This window comes from Gopherus flavomarginatus, chromosome 1, assembly GCF_025201925.1.
Source record: "Gopherus flavomarginatus isolate rGopFla2 chromosome 1, rGopFla2.mat.asm, whole genome shotgun sequence".
Lineage (NCBI taxonomy): Eukaryota > Metazoa > Chordata > Testudines > Testudinidae > Gopherus > Gopherus flavomarginatus.
Window position 1 is genome coordinate 258946548 of NC_066617.1, and position 16183 is coordinate 258962730.

At 43.0% G+C, this 16183-nt stretch overlaps 1 protein-coding gene across 5 annotated transcripts in view; it reads left to right on the plus strand.

Moving 5' to 3' along the window:
* The first annotated feature begins 233 nt into the window (after positions 1-233).
* Positions 234-16183, plus strand: part of ADPRHL1 (ADP-ribosylhydrolase like 1) — a 54534-nt gene continuing 38584 nt past the window's right edge. The window contains exons 1-2 of one of the 5 annotated variants that reach the window (XM_050946891.1): positions 234-686; positions 11072-11236. In XM_050946891.1, coding sequence (XP_050802848.1) covers positions 473-686; positions 11072-11236 — 379 coding nt within the window. In that variant the 5' untranslated portion in view covers positions 234-472. The remainder of the gene's footprint in view (positions 687-11071; positions 11237-16183) is intronic. The other 4 variants (XM_050946901.1, XM_050946909.1, XM_050946919.1 and 1 more) reach the window with 4 other exon arrangements.

The following is a 16183-nucleotide window of genomic DNA, read 5'->3' on the forward strand; positions in this document are numbered from 1 at the left end:
CCACAAAGAGAAACTAATTCTAAAATATTATAGAACCAAAGAAAAACATGTTCATTTACAAGCCATTAAAAAAAATTAAACACCCCTACCAGAGATTTATTTATCTGGGTGTAGAGTTACTTAAACTGGATAGTCAAAGTATTTTTGGCTTGCGTTATGCTGCATTGCAGGAATGATTTTGATCTTTGCATTTCACTTCTTGTATGTTGTACACACATGTTTTTACAATTAACTCCCTGTAAAATATATTTGGATTAAGAAATATTTTGTCTTATTGGATTTGGGACAAGAGGTGGCACCTGCAAAGCCAGAAAAGGCAAGCCTTGCCTTATACAGAGAGATCTGTGCAGTGACACAATGGCTAATATAAAGTGTCAGTTGAGCTCAGCTGAAGGCAAAGGAACAAAGAAAGATCAAGACTCAGTGGCTGCTTTAGACAAAAGGAAAGTGAGAAGAGTCAAAGTCCCTTGTGATGGAGAAATTTAAGGCTGCTGTCCTTCTGGCAGGGGTAGGGGATGCTCTTGGTTATCGAAATTTCACCCGAGAAAACAGTGCTTTAGGTGCAAAGATCCAAGAGGAACTAAAGGAAATTGGAGGACTTGAGAACCTGGTGCTGTCTGGAGACAAATGGCCAGTGAGCGACAATACTCTCATGCACATGGCTACAGCAGAGGCTGTCATCACAGGTAAGTAACAGCTGACTAGTGAACCTAGATTGGGAAGGAACAAAGCTGTGGAGCTGCTAGCTTTCTTAAAATAGGCACTAAATGAGGTGGGAGCAATAAGCTTGGGAGCAACTATTCAGAATCTAAAGACAACAGCTTTACTGAATAACAAATATAAGCCCACAACTTGTCTCCCAGGTGAAAGTAATGTTCTCACAGCAACAAAAAGTAACAAGGTTTGATTTCTTAGGTTTAGAGTGTTTCCTTATAATTTTTTCTGAGGTTTAAAGCTAATAAAAATTAAATACTAATACAGTGGGGCACTTGGTGAAAAGTTGGTTAAATAAGTATTTTCTGTGCCCTAAGCTTCAGGGAACAGTACTGTCCTCTGGGAATAATCCTATTTGAAAGAATGAAGCTTGGAAAAAAAATGCATATAGACTAATCATTAATAGAGTTTCTGAGCATTGTACTATATATATAGAGTACATCAAGATGTCACTGGGCCACCTTAAACCCATTAAGAAGTAACCTGGTTAGAGAGCCATTTTAAATTACTATCTTTTCACCTAAAATATATTACAACAGTCACTGCTATTTATATGCATCCTTCTCTAAAATCACACAAGTCTGAATAAATACGTCTGCATTTTCTTAAGGTATTAATTTTTTTCTGTAGGAAGCAATGGTTTTTATGTCGACTCTCTGCCCAATGAGTCAAAGCTTTTAAGATTAGCAAGCCCTTGCCATCAAAAACACATCATTAACACATAGTAACAGTGTTAAGCAAGATCTTGTTATTCAAAATGAAGCAAATATTTATCTCTCTTAAAATTAGTCTGTTTCCCTTAACATTAAGTAATAATATATAATATTAGCATGTAGAAATACATGTATGTATCATCTAAGTTAATGAAATTTCACTTGTGCTCATATTTCATGTTTTATCTGCCTGCTGCTGAACTGTTCTAAATTTAGTGTCCAGAGATCAGTTGAAGAGAATGTTGGATACTTCATGTTTGGCTTCTGGCTAACCAATGGTTTGAGGGATAGCTAAGACACTAAAGATAAGGACAAGATGTCAGTCTAACATATTTCTGAATATGGTCAATGATTAAATGCACATCACGTTTCCTGTTTCTTAAGCTCTATAAAAGTATAGATAATATCTGCTAGGCCTGACAAGTCCTGCTTGTAATCATGTTCGTTATGCTGTAGTGTAATAGTAAATTTTATTATTGAAATATAACAGAAGCAAAGCTATTCCTAAAAAACAACAACAACAAATCACCACAAACACACTATAGCTTCCCCAAAACAATTCCTAGACCAGATCTTTTAGAAAAACATCCAATCTTGATTTAAAATTTGGCAGCGATGGAAAATCCACCTCAACGTTGGGTAAATTGTTCTAATGGTTAATCACCCTCGCTGTTAAAAATGCATGCCTTATTTCCAGTCTGAATTTGTCTAGCTTCAACTTCCAGCACTGGATGGTGTCATATCTTCCTCTGCAAGATTGAAGAGTCCATTATCAAATATTTGTTCCCCATGTAGGTACTTTTAGACTGTAATTAAGTCACTCCTTAACTATCTCTTTAAGATACTTAGATTGAGCTCCTTGAGTCCATCACTACAAAACATACTTTCTAATCCTTTAACCATTCTCATGGCTCTTCCACAAACCCTCTCCAGTTTAATCAACATTCTTCTTGAATTGCGAACACTAGAACTGGGAGCAATATTCCAGGATTTGTTGCACCAGTGCCAAATACAGAGGTAAAATTAACCTCTCTGCTCCTACTCAAGATTCCCCTGTTTATGCTTCCAAGGATTGTATTAGCCTTTTTGGCCACAACATTACACTTGGAGCTCATGTTCAGCTGATAATCCACCATGACCACCAAATCTTTTTCAGTCACTGCTTCCTATGCAAGTATGGCCTGCATTTTTTGTTCTTAAATGGCCAATTAGAATGGTCAAGGGAGAAAATGAGATGAAACTAGCTAGGAACATAAAGGGTAAAAAAAAGTTTACAAATACGTTAGCAAGAGGAAGACCAAGGAAAGGGTAGGCCAATTACTCAAAGGGAAATACACCAATAGAAAATGCAGCAATGACTGAGATGTTAAATGCCTTTTTTGTTCCAGTTTTCATCAAAAAGGTTAACAATGATCAGATTACTAACACAGCAAACATCATCAGTGTAAATTGGGTAGGATCTGAGACTAAAATAGGGAAAGAACAACTTAAGAACTAGACAAATTAGATGTCTTCAGATTGGCAGGACCTGATGAAATACATCCTAGAATACTTAAGAAACTGGCTGAAGACATCTCTGAGCCATTAGTGATTATCTTTGAGAACCTGTGGAGGACAGGAGAGGTACCCAAGAACTGGACAGGGAAAATATACATATCTATGAAAAGAGGAATAAGGACAACACAGGGAATTATTGACCAGTCAGCTTAACTTCAGTACCTCAAAAGATAATAAAGTAAATAATCTAACAATTAATTTGTAAGCACCTAGAAGGTCGTAAGGTGAAAAGTAAAAGTCGACATGGATTTGTCAAGAACAAATCTTGTCAAACCAACCTAATATCCTTATTTGACAGGGGATAGGGGGACTTGTGGATAGGGGGAAGTAATAAATGTGATATATTTCAACTTTAGTAAGGCTTTTGATACTGTCTCACATGGTCTTCTCATAAGCGAACTAGGGAAACACAGCCTAGATCAGAGGTCGGCAACCTGTCAGAAGTGGTGTGCCGAGTCTTCATTTATTCACTCAAATTTAAGGTTTTGCGTGCCGGTAATACATTTTAACATTTTTAGAAGGTCTCTCTCTATAAGTCTATAATATATAACTAAACTATTGTTGTATGTAAAGTAAATAAGGTTTTTAAAAAGTTTAAGAAGCTTCAGTTAAAATTAAATTAAAATGCAGAGCCCCCAAGACCGGTGGCCAGGATCCAGGCAATGTGAGTGCCACTGAAAATCAGCTTGCGTGCAGCCTTCGGCATGCGTGCCATAGGTTGCCTACCCCTGGCCTAGATGAACCTACTATAAGGTGGCTGCACAACTGGTTGGAAAACCTACTCAGAGAATAGTTATCAATGATTCTCAAGGTGGGAGAGAAGTGAGGTCCCACAGGGAGCTGGCCTGGGTCTGGTTCTGTTCAATATCTTTGTAAATTATTTGGATAATGGCATACAGAGTACACTTATAAAGTCTGCGAATGATACCAAGCTGGGAGGGGCTGCAAGCACGTTGGAGGAAGGGATTAGAATTCAAAATGATCTTGACAAACTGGAGGAATGGTCTGAAATAACCAGGATAAAATTCAATTAGGACAAATGGAAAGTTATAAGAACGACCGTACCGGGTCAGACCAAATGTCCATCTAGCCCAGTATCTGTCTACCGACACTGGTCAATGCCAGGTGCCCCAGAGGGAGTGAACCTTACAGGCAATGATCAAGTGATCTCTCTCCTGCCATTCATCTCCATCCTCTGACAAACAGAGGCCAGGGACACCAGTCCTTACCAATCCTGGTCAATAGCCATTTATGGACCTAACCACCATGAATTTATCCAGTTCTCTTTTAAACGCTGTTATAGTCTTAGCCTTCACAACCTCCTTAGATAAGGAGTTCCACAAGTTGACTGTGTGCTGTGTGAAGAAGAACTTCCTTTTATTTGTTTTAAACCTGCTGCCTATTAATTTCATTTGGTGACTCCTAGTTCTTGTATTATGGGAATAAGTAAATAACTTTTCCTTATCCACTTTCTCCACATCACTCATGATTTTATATACCTTTATCATATCCTCCCTTAGTCTCCTCTTTTCCAAGCTGAATAGGCTAGCCTCTTTAATCTTTCCTCATATGGGACCCTCTCCAAACCCCTAATCATTTTAGTTGCCCTTTTCTAAACCTTTTCTAGTGCCCGTATATCTTTTTTGAGGTGAGGAGACCACATCTGTACACAGTATTCGAGATGTGGGCATACCATCGATTTATATAAGGGCAATAAGATATTCTCAGTCTTATTCTCGATCCCCTTTTTAATGATTCCTAACATCCTGTTTCAAGTATCAGAGGGTAGCCGTGTTAGTCTGGATCTGTAAAAGCAGCAAAGAATCCTGTGGCACCTTATAGACTAACAGACGTTTTGGAGCATGAGCTTTCGTGGGTGAATACCCACTTCCTCAGATGCATGTAATGGAAATATCCAGGGGCAGGTATATATATGTGTGCTAGCAAGCAAGCTAGAGATAACGAGGTCAGTTCAATCAGGGAGGATGAGGCCCTGTTCTAGCAGTTGAGGTGTGAAAACCAAGAGAGGAGAAACTGGTTCTGTAATTGGCAAGCCATTCACAGTCTTTGTTCAATCCTGAGCTGATGGTGTCAAATTTGCAGATGAACTGAAGCTCAGCAGTTTCTCTTTGAAGTCTGGTCCTGAAGTTTTTTTGCTGCAGGATGGCCACCTTAAGGTCTGCTATAGTGTGGCCAGGGAGGTTGAAGTGCTCTCCTACAGGTTTTTGTATATTGCCATTCCTAATGTCTGATTTGTGTCCATTTATCCTTTTCCGTAGAGACTGTCCAGTTTGGCCGATGTACATAGCAGAGGGGCATTGCTGGCATATGATGGCGTATATTACATTGGTGGATGTGCAGGTGAATGAACCAGTGATGGTGTGGCTACAAAATCTACAAAATCTCCACCAAGCATTCTCAAAACTACAATACCCGCACGAGGAAATAAGGAAACAGATCAACAGAGCCAGACGTGTACCCAGAAGCCTCCTACTGCAAGACAAACCCAAGAGAGAAACCAACAGGACTCCACTGGCCATCACATACAGCCCCCAGCTAAAACCCCTCCAACGCATCATCAAGGATCTACAACCCATCCTGGATAATGATCCCACACTTTCACAGGCCTTGGGTGGCAGGCCAATCCTTGCCCACAGACAACCTGCCAACCTGAAACATATTCTCACCAGTAACTGCACACCACACCATAATAACTCTAGCTCAGGAACCAATCCATGCAACAAACCTCGATGCCAACTCTGCCCACATATCTACACCAGCGACACCATCACAGGACCTAACCAGATCAGCCACACCATCACTGGTTCATTCACCTGCACATCCACCAATGTAATATACGCCATCATATGCCAGCAATGCCCCTCTGCTATGTACATCGGCCAAACTGGACAGTCTCTACGGAAAAGGATAAATGGACACAAATCAGACATTAGGAATGGCAATATACAAAAACCTGTAGGAGAGCACTTCAACCTCCCTGGCCACACTATAGCAGACCTTAAGGTGGCCATCCTGCAGCAAAAAAACTTCAGGACCAGACTTCAAAGAGAAACTGCTGAGCTTCAGTTCATCTGCAAATTTGACACCATCAGCTCAGGATTGAACAAAGACTGTGAATGGCTTGCCAATTACAGAACCAGTTTCTCCTCTCTTGGTTTTCACACCTCAACTGCTAGAACAGGGCCTCATCCTCCCTGATTGAACTGACCTCGTTATCTCTAGCTTGCTTGCTAGCACACATATATATACCTGCCCCTGGATATTTCCATTACATGCATCTGAGGAAGTGGGTATTCACCCACGAAAGCTCATGCTCCAAAACGTCTGTTAGTCTATAAGGTGCCACAGGATTCTTTGCTGCTTTAACATCCTGTTTGTTTTTTTGACCGCCTCTGCACACTGCGTGGACATCTTCTACATTTAAGGAGGAGTAATTAACTGCACAAGTATAAAATGGGAAATGACTGCCTGGGAAGAAGTACTGCAAAAAGGAATCTAGGGGTTATAGTGGCTCACAAACTAAATATGAGTCAATAATGTAATACTGTTGCAAAGAAAGCAAACATCATTCTGGGATGTATTAGCAGGAATGTTGGAAGCAAGACAGAAGTATTTCTTCCACTCTACTCAGCACTGAAAAGGCCTTGACTGTAGTACTATGTCCAGTTCTGGGCATCACACTTTGGGAAAGATGTGGACAAACTGGAGAAAGTAATAATTTTTGTTGCTCTATACTTGAAAGGTCTAGAAACCATGATGAGGCGGAAAGATTGAAAAATTGCCTTTTATTATGGAGAAGAAAAGACTGAGGGGCTATGCTATAACAGTCCTCAAGTACGTAATAGGTTGTTATAAAGAGGAGGGTGATAAACTGTTCTCCTTTGTTCACCTGAGGACAGGACAAGAGGTAATGGGTTCAAATTGCAGCATGGGAGATTTAGTTTAGACATTAGGAAAAACTTCCTGTCAGAGTGGTTAAGCACTGGAATACATTTCCTAGGGAGGTTGTAGAGTCTCCATTATTGGAAGTTTTTATGAACAGGTTAGACAAATATCTGTCTGGGATGGTTTAGCAAGATGATACTTAGTCTAGTCTCAGTGCAAGAGATGATTAGATGACCTACTGGGGTCCCTTCCAGACCTACATTCTATGATTCTATACATACATTTACATTTAATCTTATTAAAATACATATTATTTGCATACACCCAGCTTGCGATGATTCTATACATACATTTACATTTAATCTTATTAAAATACATATTATTTGCATACACCCAGATTGCTCTGTATCAGTGAGCTGTCCTCTTCCTTACTTACCACTCCCCCAATTTTTGTGTCATCTGCAAACTTTATCAGTGATGATTTTATGTTTTCTTCCAGGTCATTGAAAAAATGTTAAAAAGCGTAGGGCTAATAACCAGTCCCTGTGGGACCCCACTGGAAACACACCCATTCAATGACAACTTCCCATTTACAATTACATTTTGAGACCTATCAGTTAGCCGGCTTTTAATCCATTTAATGTATGCCATGTTAATTGTCTATCATTCTAGTTTTTTAACCAAAATGTCGCGTGGTACCAGGTCAAATGCCTTGCAGAAGTCTACGTTTGTTACATTAACATTTTTACCTTTATCAACCAACTTGTAATCTCATCCAAAAACATACTGAATTAGTTTGACAGGACTATTTCCCAAAAACCCATGTTGCTTGGCTTTAATTACATTACCCTCATTTAATTTATTGATTAATTGAGGTCTATATCATCTAATCCACTCATTTGCCCAGGCTCAATGTCAGACTGTGTTTATCCTGCACTTTGAATGCAGTACACACTGACTGGAGAAACTATAACAAAATGCATGACTGGACTACTGAGACAGCTGCAGATTGGAGAGGGAAATTTTAGTGAAGACTCTTCAACCCATAGCCACATGCCTGGGAAGAACACAAGCATGATGAATGAACTTTTATCATATGTTCTGAAGAAAAACAGAACTAGAGCAGTCTGTAACACTGTGGTGGGCTGAAAGCAAATAAAAGATATTCGACCTGATTCTCATTTCACAATGGTGTCAAAGCATTGAAATCAATGCAGTAAAACTAAAATAAGTGGAATCAAGTCTATTGGGCCTATTCAGCTACTACTTGTACCTGTGACTTAGTACTCTCATGTGAAACTGCTGCTAAATGGACCGTTTTCTGTCATTCAAAGCTTATGGAGCAGCATTGTCAGCATCTGAAGGCTCCTGTCTTCCTCATCCAAGATGTTGGCCTTGATGCAGACTGAGGAGCATAAGGCTATATGTACATAGAAGGGGAAAAGAGGAGGTTTCTTAGGACTTTATCAGAAATTTGGAAGACCCCCTGATCCCAAACAAGGAAAAACAGAAAAAAAATCCCATTATCTGTATTGGTTAATAACACACATAGTGATCCTTTGTGTCAGCTGCAACATTTCATTATTTCCTCTTCTTTCACCTCACCTTTTGTATGTGTGTTTTGTTATTAAATATTTATATTATGGTAGCATCCAGAGGTTTCAACTGGAAGCGTGACCCATTACTCTAAACACTGTATAAACACAAGAACGGATGTGGTCTGTGTTGTGAAGATCTTACAATAGAAAGATCTGCTCAGTGCTGGTGATCTCTTGGGCCTGGTCTACACTACAAGTTTATCTCGAATTTAGCAGTGTTAAACCGAATTAACCCTGCACCCGTCCTTAAAACCCTACTCTTCCCAGTGGGCAGCCCACCAGCTTCTCTGCTGTGAGTCTTTCCGTACAACACTCTGGTATCTTCCACCACACTGAGGCTCCCAATCAGTCATTTTCCAGCCCTCTGCCCTGTCCAGTTGGAATGCAACCCTGTTCTTCCCAGCAGCAATCCTCACAGCCTCTCTGCTGGGAGTGCATCTTCACCAGGGGAGCATCTCGCTGTCCCCTTGGGTTTCTCACAGTTCCCCTAGCTCCAGCTCTCCAGTGTGGAGATGTCAGTGGGTAAGCGCAGCAGCCATGGGAGGCAAGTTTGTAGAAATTTTGGTGGTGCCCAGAACCCGCCCCCCCAACTCTGCCCCCTCAAACTCTGCCTCCACCTGCCTAAGGCTCTGGGTGGGGTTTCAGGGGGGAGGTCGGGGGTGCAGGTCCTGGTCTGGGGATTAGGGTGCAGGAGGGGTGCTGGCTTTGGGAAGGAGTTTGGATGCTGGGTGCAGGCTCTGGGCTAGGGCAGGTGGTGGGTGTGCAGGAGGGGGTGAGGGCTGCAGGCTTTGGGATGGAGTTTGGGTGCAGGCTCGGCTGGGGGGGTGTAGGAAGAGGGAGGTGGTGCACGCTGGGGCAGAGGATCAGGCTGCAGGGGGATGAGGGTTGGGGCTGAGGATGAGGGTTTGGGGCATTGGAGAGGCTCAGAGCTAGGGCAGAAGAGCAGGGTAAGGGCAGCCTGCCTTGCCATTAGAGGATGGCAGGTGCTAGGACCCTGGGGCAGCAGACAGTAGTTCTGCCGGGAGTTGATCTGCGAGCAGGCAGGGATGCGGCGGAGGGGGGACGCAGGGGGAGGGGTGGAAGGCGGAGGCTGGGACCCGCTCCAGGCAGGGACACGGCTGGGCGGGGCAGTGGGGTGAGACCCGCCGGGGCCGGGGCCCAATCCAGGCAGGGCCAGGGGAGAGACCCAGCTCCAAATATTGCTGAAGCAGGGCACCCGGCCCTGAATATTCCTGGAGCCCGGGCACCTCGAGCCCATATAACTCGCCGCCTATGGCAGCAGCTGCTCTCCTGCCTTCATCCCTCTCTGGCTCTCAGCTTCAGCTCGCCAGAATAGAACCAGCAGGCACTTCTGTCTGCTGCTGTCTGGTTTCCAGCCCTGACTGTCTAGTTTGGGGAAGTTAGCCAGCAAACCCCTCTTGTTGCTCTCCAGCCTTCCTCCAGGAACCATCTACAGCTTCCTAAAGGGACCTCCTGCAGCTCCCTCCCCTGCCCCTGTCCCGGTCTCTGACAGATCTCACCAGCCCTTTCCTGACTGACCCAGGCAGCCCTGACTCATCAGGTATCTCTTCCCTCAAGGGCCCAGGTACATTCTTTTAAGCCCAATTGGAATGAGCTGATGAGTTGCTGGTGCGCTTAGTAACTTACTCCAACAAGTAGTCCTACTGAAGAAGTAATGTATTATTCAACATGACTAAGGGCTCTCAGTAAAGACCTCAGGTTTAAGCACAGTAGAAATAACCAACAAGCAAATGTAGTTAATGATCATGTTTCAGAGAATCATTTGCTGAGAAAATTAAGATTATATAGATTTACTATTGTTAATCCTCCTCATCATCATCATAATTTATATCATGGTAACACCAACCGAGGATCAAGAGTTTGTCGTGTTGGACACTGAAGAAATATAGGAAGACACAGACCCTTGCACTGAAGAGGATGCAAATCTAAATAAAATGATCAATAACTATATAAAACATACAATTAATAAAAATGTATTAAAAAACACTCATTTGCCCCTGTGCTTAATTACAATGAATCAGTAGAATTAAAAACTAGTCAGTGGAAAATTTTTAAACAGGGTAATTCAGTCTTGAACTGGACTAGTGTCCACGTATAAACTCAGAGATTCTGGTTTGTCAAGGTATTAAAGTATGTACATAACTTTAAGCACTTGAATAGCCACATTAAAGTCAAAGGGACTTCTCATGCCTTAAAATGAGGCATAAGTTTAAGTACCTTATTCAATGAGGGCCTAAATGGGCTCTGAAGCAACAGTTACTGGAGGGAATTAAAATAACTAACTAACTAAATAAATACAAATATGTCTTCTCTAGTGTTTTCTGCTTTTGCTTGTTTATATTATTGATTGTAATTTGGACATAGATGTAGATGTACCCTCTCCAGGACTGTTTTAATGGTTTGTATAAATGTGTTTGTATTCATTTATGTTAACAAATCTTCACATAAATTAGAAATGAAAAATAGTAATATTTGAAAAATGCATGATTGGGTTATTTTTTTGTATTTTTCAATATTCCCCTCTTCCATTTATAATGGTCCTTTATTCCTTATTCTACACAGATTACTGGTGTTTAGAAGACCTATATCGTGATTTGGTAAAACACTATGTTGAGATTATTGACAAACTTCCAGGGAAATGGTCAGATCCTGCTACCATTGAAGGTTGCTCACAGTTAAAACCAGATAACTATCTCCTAGCTTGGCATACACCATTCAATGAAAAGGGTACGGTATTTTCTATCTGTTATATGCTGACTGTTAATAAGACATTTATTTGTAAGTGAAATATCTAGAAACAGATTATTTTTCCACTGCCACAAATAAGATATTAGTACTGTAACAATGCTATGTTTGTCAAAAGATGGCAAGTGATATGCAAGAAATTCCTTTTGTAGGGCACTATGTCCTTTTGTAAATCAACTCTGGCCTGCTTAACATCTATTTAAAGAAACTTTATTCTTGGCCTTATGCTTCTGGGTCCAGATTTTTGTCCTTGAATTTCATGTTTATTTTAAGGAATATTTTCCACCATGTTTCCATTTTTGTTTCTCTAGTTTTTGATCTTTTTAATGATCCCATTGAAAAAGACAAATTGTTGAGCTTGCAGTTGAGATAGATAGGTAGGGTGACCATATTTACCTATGCTGAATATGGGACATCTGGTAAAATTATTTGTATTCAAGTGAGTTCAATGGCAATCAATCAGAACTATGCAGTACAAACGTTCAAATTAACATCAAGTTGACTGAGCCCCTGTTAAAAAGAAATACTGTGTAGTTGGAGTCTCTTTATTTACCTTCTTATCTCTAAGGCTTTAGGGTTCACACGCAGAGAGGTGAAACACACACACTCCCATACCCCTCTCTCACATGGAGGTGGGGGGTGACTGACCAACCCGACCCTCCCCACCCGGCTGGGCCCACAGGACAGAACCGCCTCTCCTGATATCTGGCACTACATCTTCCTGAGACAACACATGGGCGGGGCAAGCAGGGTCACATGCCTCTCCTCCCCAGATTTTTGCCAGGGTTCACACTAATATGTGGCCAGCAGCAGGCTTTGGGCACTGTGCAGGAGGGAAGGGACAGGAGCTGCTTCCAGCCACAGGGGAGGTGGGGGAAGGGATGATCTGGCCCTTGTCTTTGTAGAGCTCATCTCTTCCCTCCCTTTCTCGCCCCCTCCCCCCACGATCCCCTGTGTCTGGAAGCAGTTGTCCCTGCCTGCCTGCACAGTGTTGAAAGGCAGCTAACAACTCCAGGCTGCTGCTGGCCACCGACATAACCCAGCCGCCTCCTGTCCCCTGGCTACAGCACGGGCAGGAAGGGGTTATGCCCTAAGGATGCATTGTGCACCAGGGAACGTGACTGCAGGGGCTTCAGCGAACCCAGCTAGAGAGGTGGCTCAGCAGGGGAGGTGCCACGGGGAAGGAGCAGCCCTGCGCTTCCTGGGGGCGGGACCCTGGGTTGGGGGGCAGGTGAAGATGGTGCTAAGCCCATGCCTGGGGGGCTGCTGTGGAGCCTGCGGGGTCAGGACATGAATAGGCTGGAAATTGCTTCTCCCTCTCCACTCCAGAGCTTAGCTAAGGGCAGAGAGGCTTCCCTGTGCCAGCGCTGTGCAGGGCTTTGGCACATGCAGGGCTCGGCTGCTCCTGGCCAGTGCTGAGGGCTGGAGGGTCTTGGGTTTTCCCAGGGCACCGGCCCAGCCCGAGGCAGTGGAAGAAGGAAGGAACCTGCCAGCCAGGCTGCCGGTGAGCTTTGTACTCTGACGAGGGGCTGGTTCTCTGCACAGCGCTGGAAGCAGGAAGCGTCCCGCCTAGGGGGATATAGAGGAGCAGTGGGGGGTGAAGGGGCAAAGCAGAGAAAAGACATTGAGAGGGGGAGCCTGTAAAGGGCCAATGGGTGGGCAGCAGAGGCAACATGTAACCAGCCACTACCTGGCACCTGCCCACACTCACCACCCTCTGCAGCTCACAGCACGCAGCCAGTGTTGTCCAGAAATAGGACCCTGTTGGCTGAGAGCTGGCATGCAGCAGGGGGAGCAGCCACCTCCACATGCTGCAGCTTTGGCCTGCCACCAGCCTTGCACACCCACCCCCATCGTTGGGCACTGGACATCCCCACCACCACCACCACTCACTGGTGGAGAGCGGGTGGCTGGCGAGCAGGGATCCAGCCAGCAGCAGAACCTGCCAGTACTCATGGGGTGGAGACAGAAAATACCGGACAATTTGACCATTTTTAAGAAGAAGTTGAGACACCTGCAGAAGGGATTAAATATGGGACTGTCCCTTTAAAAACAAGACATCTGGTCACCCTATAGGTAGATAACCTTTTCAGTGTAACTCTTCTTTGGAGGAAAAAGAAAGATCTTATTATGTTACCTTCATTCAGGTAGATATAACATTAAACTCCAAAGACCAATTTTTTCTTCACTGATAATCCTACCATCCTTCAGTATTGTTCTCTCTCACACACAGAGAGATTTGTGTATATACATAATATATATTTGAGGCTCTCTGTGACTATTTAATTTGTGACTCTCTGGTTCTTCAAGGTTAAATGTACTATACATTTAGTAATATATACACACATATACATACAGTTTAGCCTTGAAGAAACCAGAGAGCCACTTTAAAATCAAATGAAATAGTCACAGTCACTAAAATGTACTACAGTATCCAGACATCTCACTGGGTTGATATGATACTGTATCACTGTGATATGACTCTGCACCAACACCACTCAACAGCATCAAATATTGATGCAATATCAGGACCAAAATATTGCAGTGCAATGCTATCATTGTTTTTCCCCCCTCTTCTGCAGCCAACGCTCTTCAGCAGGAATAGCTCCTCTCTCACATGTTCAGTCCCTCAACATAGCTGCTGGGAGGCAAGGAAAGCAATCTGGCAACTCCAATCCATTTACTCCTCTTGTGTGTCAGGGACTTGGCAATGTCCCTGTGATGGGCACTGTGCATACTCTGGCTGATTTTAAGCCAAGTCTGAGGCAATTCAATCAGTGGGAGACTGCATGTGTGGCCCTGAGAAAGTTATATATACACCTCTACCTCGATATAACGCTGTCCTCGGGAGCCGAAAAATCTTACCACATTATAGGTGAAACCGTGTTATATCTAACTTGATTTGATCCTCTGGAGTGTGCAGCCCCACTCCTCCCAGAGCACTGCTTTATCGTATTATATCCAAATTTGTGTTATATCAGGTGGCGTTACAATGGGGTAGAGGTGTACCTCTAGAAACAGAGTACCACGGTTACATAATTTAATTAGCTCTTTGGGTTCTTATCTATTCTTCTCAGCCTTCCCCTTCTTCTTTTTCTCATGCTGGAAGTATGGTTCTTAGGATGCCTTAAGCTAGAATTCAAAAGAGACCATCATGATAGTCTGATCTCCTGCACATTGCAGGCCACAGGACCTTGCCCACTCATTCCTGTAACAGATCTCTAACCTCTGGCTGCGTTACTGAAGTCCTCAAATCCTGGTTTAAAGACTTCAAGTTACAGAGAATCCACCATTACACTAGTTTAAACCTGCAAGTGACCCATGCCCCATGCTGCAGAGGAAGGCGAAACACCTCCAGGGTCTCTTCCAATCTGACCCAGAGGAAAATTCCTTCCCAAACTCAAATATGGTTATCAGTTAGACCCTGAGCATGTGGGCAAGACCCACCAGTCAAACACTAGGAAAGAATTCTCTGTAGTAACTCAGAGCCGTCCCCATCTTGTGTCCCATCACTAGCCATTGGCGATATTTGCGGTTAACAGTCACAGATCAACTAGATGCAACTGTAGGCAGTCTCATGACACGATCCCCTCCATAAACTTATCAAGCCTGGTCTTGAAGCCAGTTAAATTTTTTGTCCCCCCTGCTCCATCTTGTGATTTGCCCAACTATTCTAAGAAATGCTGATCTGTATATTTCAAGAAGGATTTTTTTTAATCTTGAGAGCAGAGCAAAATTTAATTGAGGTGAGGGATTACCTATACCCAAGGCTCCAAGTTTCTTCATGCAATTAGAAGATTCCAGTAGAACTGAAAGTCTGATGATCGGATTAATCTTGCAGATAAGGTTAGAACCAAATTCTTGATTTCTTGTGGTCATTCTAGAGTGTCTCACTTTTGCCAAAGTTGGTATGTCAGCTTCCATGTCATGGGGCAAATTGCAGAGTGGGTAACTACATACTGCCTACATAAATTTAGTGTGCTCAGTTTCCTCTGGATACAGTCATCCTAGTTACTTCTTGTGATAAACTGTTGTGTACTGTTGCTGTACACTGTCAAATAATGGCCATATTCTGTTTCACAGGCAGCTGTATTACATGAAGGGATGAAGCGATTCTAGTATTATAGGCTGAACTGGCAGTGACACTTGTAGTTAATGTTGCCTAATGTTTTCCATTGTACGACCCTGTTTTCAGTGACTCAGAACTTTGCAAAACTTTAATTGTTCAGGCTGAAAATTTCCAGGCTGGGCATTTGCCTTGGGCTGAATTTTTTTTTAAGGCTTCAACAAACATGGCTCAGCTGTTTCTAAGACGTTATAGGGAAATATGTTGTTTTGCCAGTGTTAAAAATAATTCTCATACCCATTTAATTAAGAAGCTCTGGTCCCTCCATGCTCTGGACCAAAGACTTAAAATTTGACAGGTGGGTCACCCTGGTATCAGAGGTGTACCTTTTGCTGTTATTGTGCCAATACATCCAAATGGAGAGTCTTATTAGAGTTTGGCAGCTAAATTCTCCAAGTTTCGCTCTGCACTGAGCATGCTCTAGGCCAGGGCTGCAGGCACTGAGGGGGTCTTGTCCTGCAGTTACACCACGCAGCTGCTAGAGGCCATCATGGCACTAGGGAATGGAAGTGAGATGAGGGAGACTCTCTCCTCCATGGTCTCAATGTTCCCCCGACTGGTGCCTATGTCAGTTTGAAGGAGAAGAAGGAAACAGCTTGATGTGAATGTAGAAGAGTGAAAAACAGAGGGGGACTGGAACAAAGGGGCACAATCCTATGGGACAGAGCAAAAGAGTCTAAAACCACTAGAGCATATATTCCCTTCCAGAACCTGGAAGAGAACTCAGCATATTTGAGTCTCAACATTGCTCTTGTCTGGAAAAAAGATATGAAACTCACCAAGGAAAGTGTTTGCCTTATCCC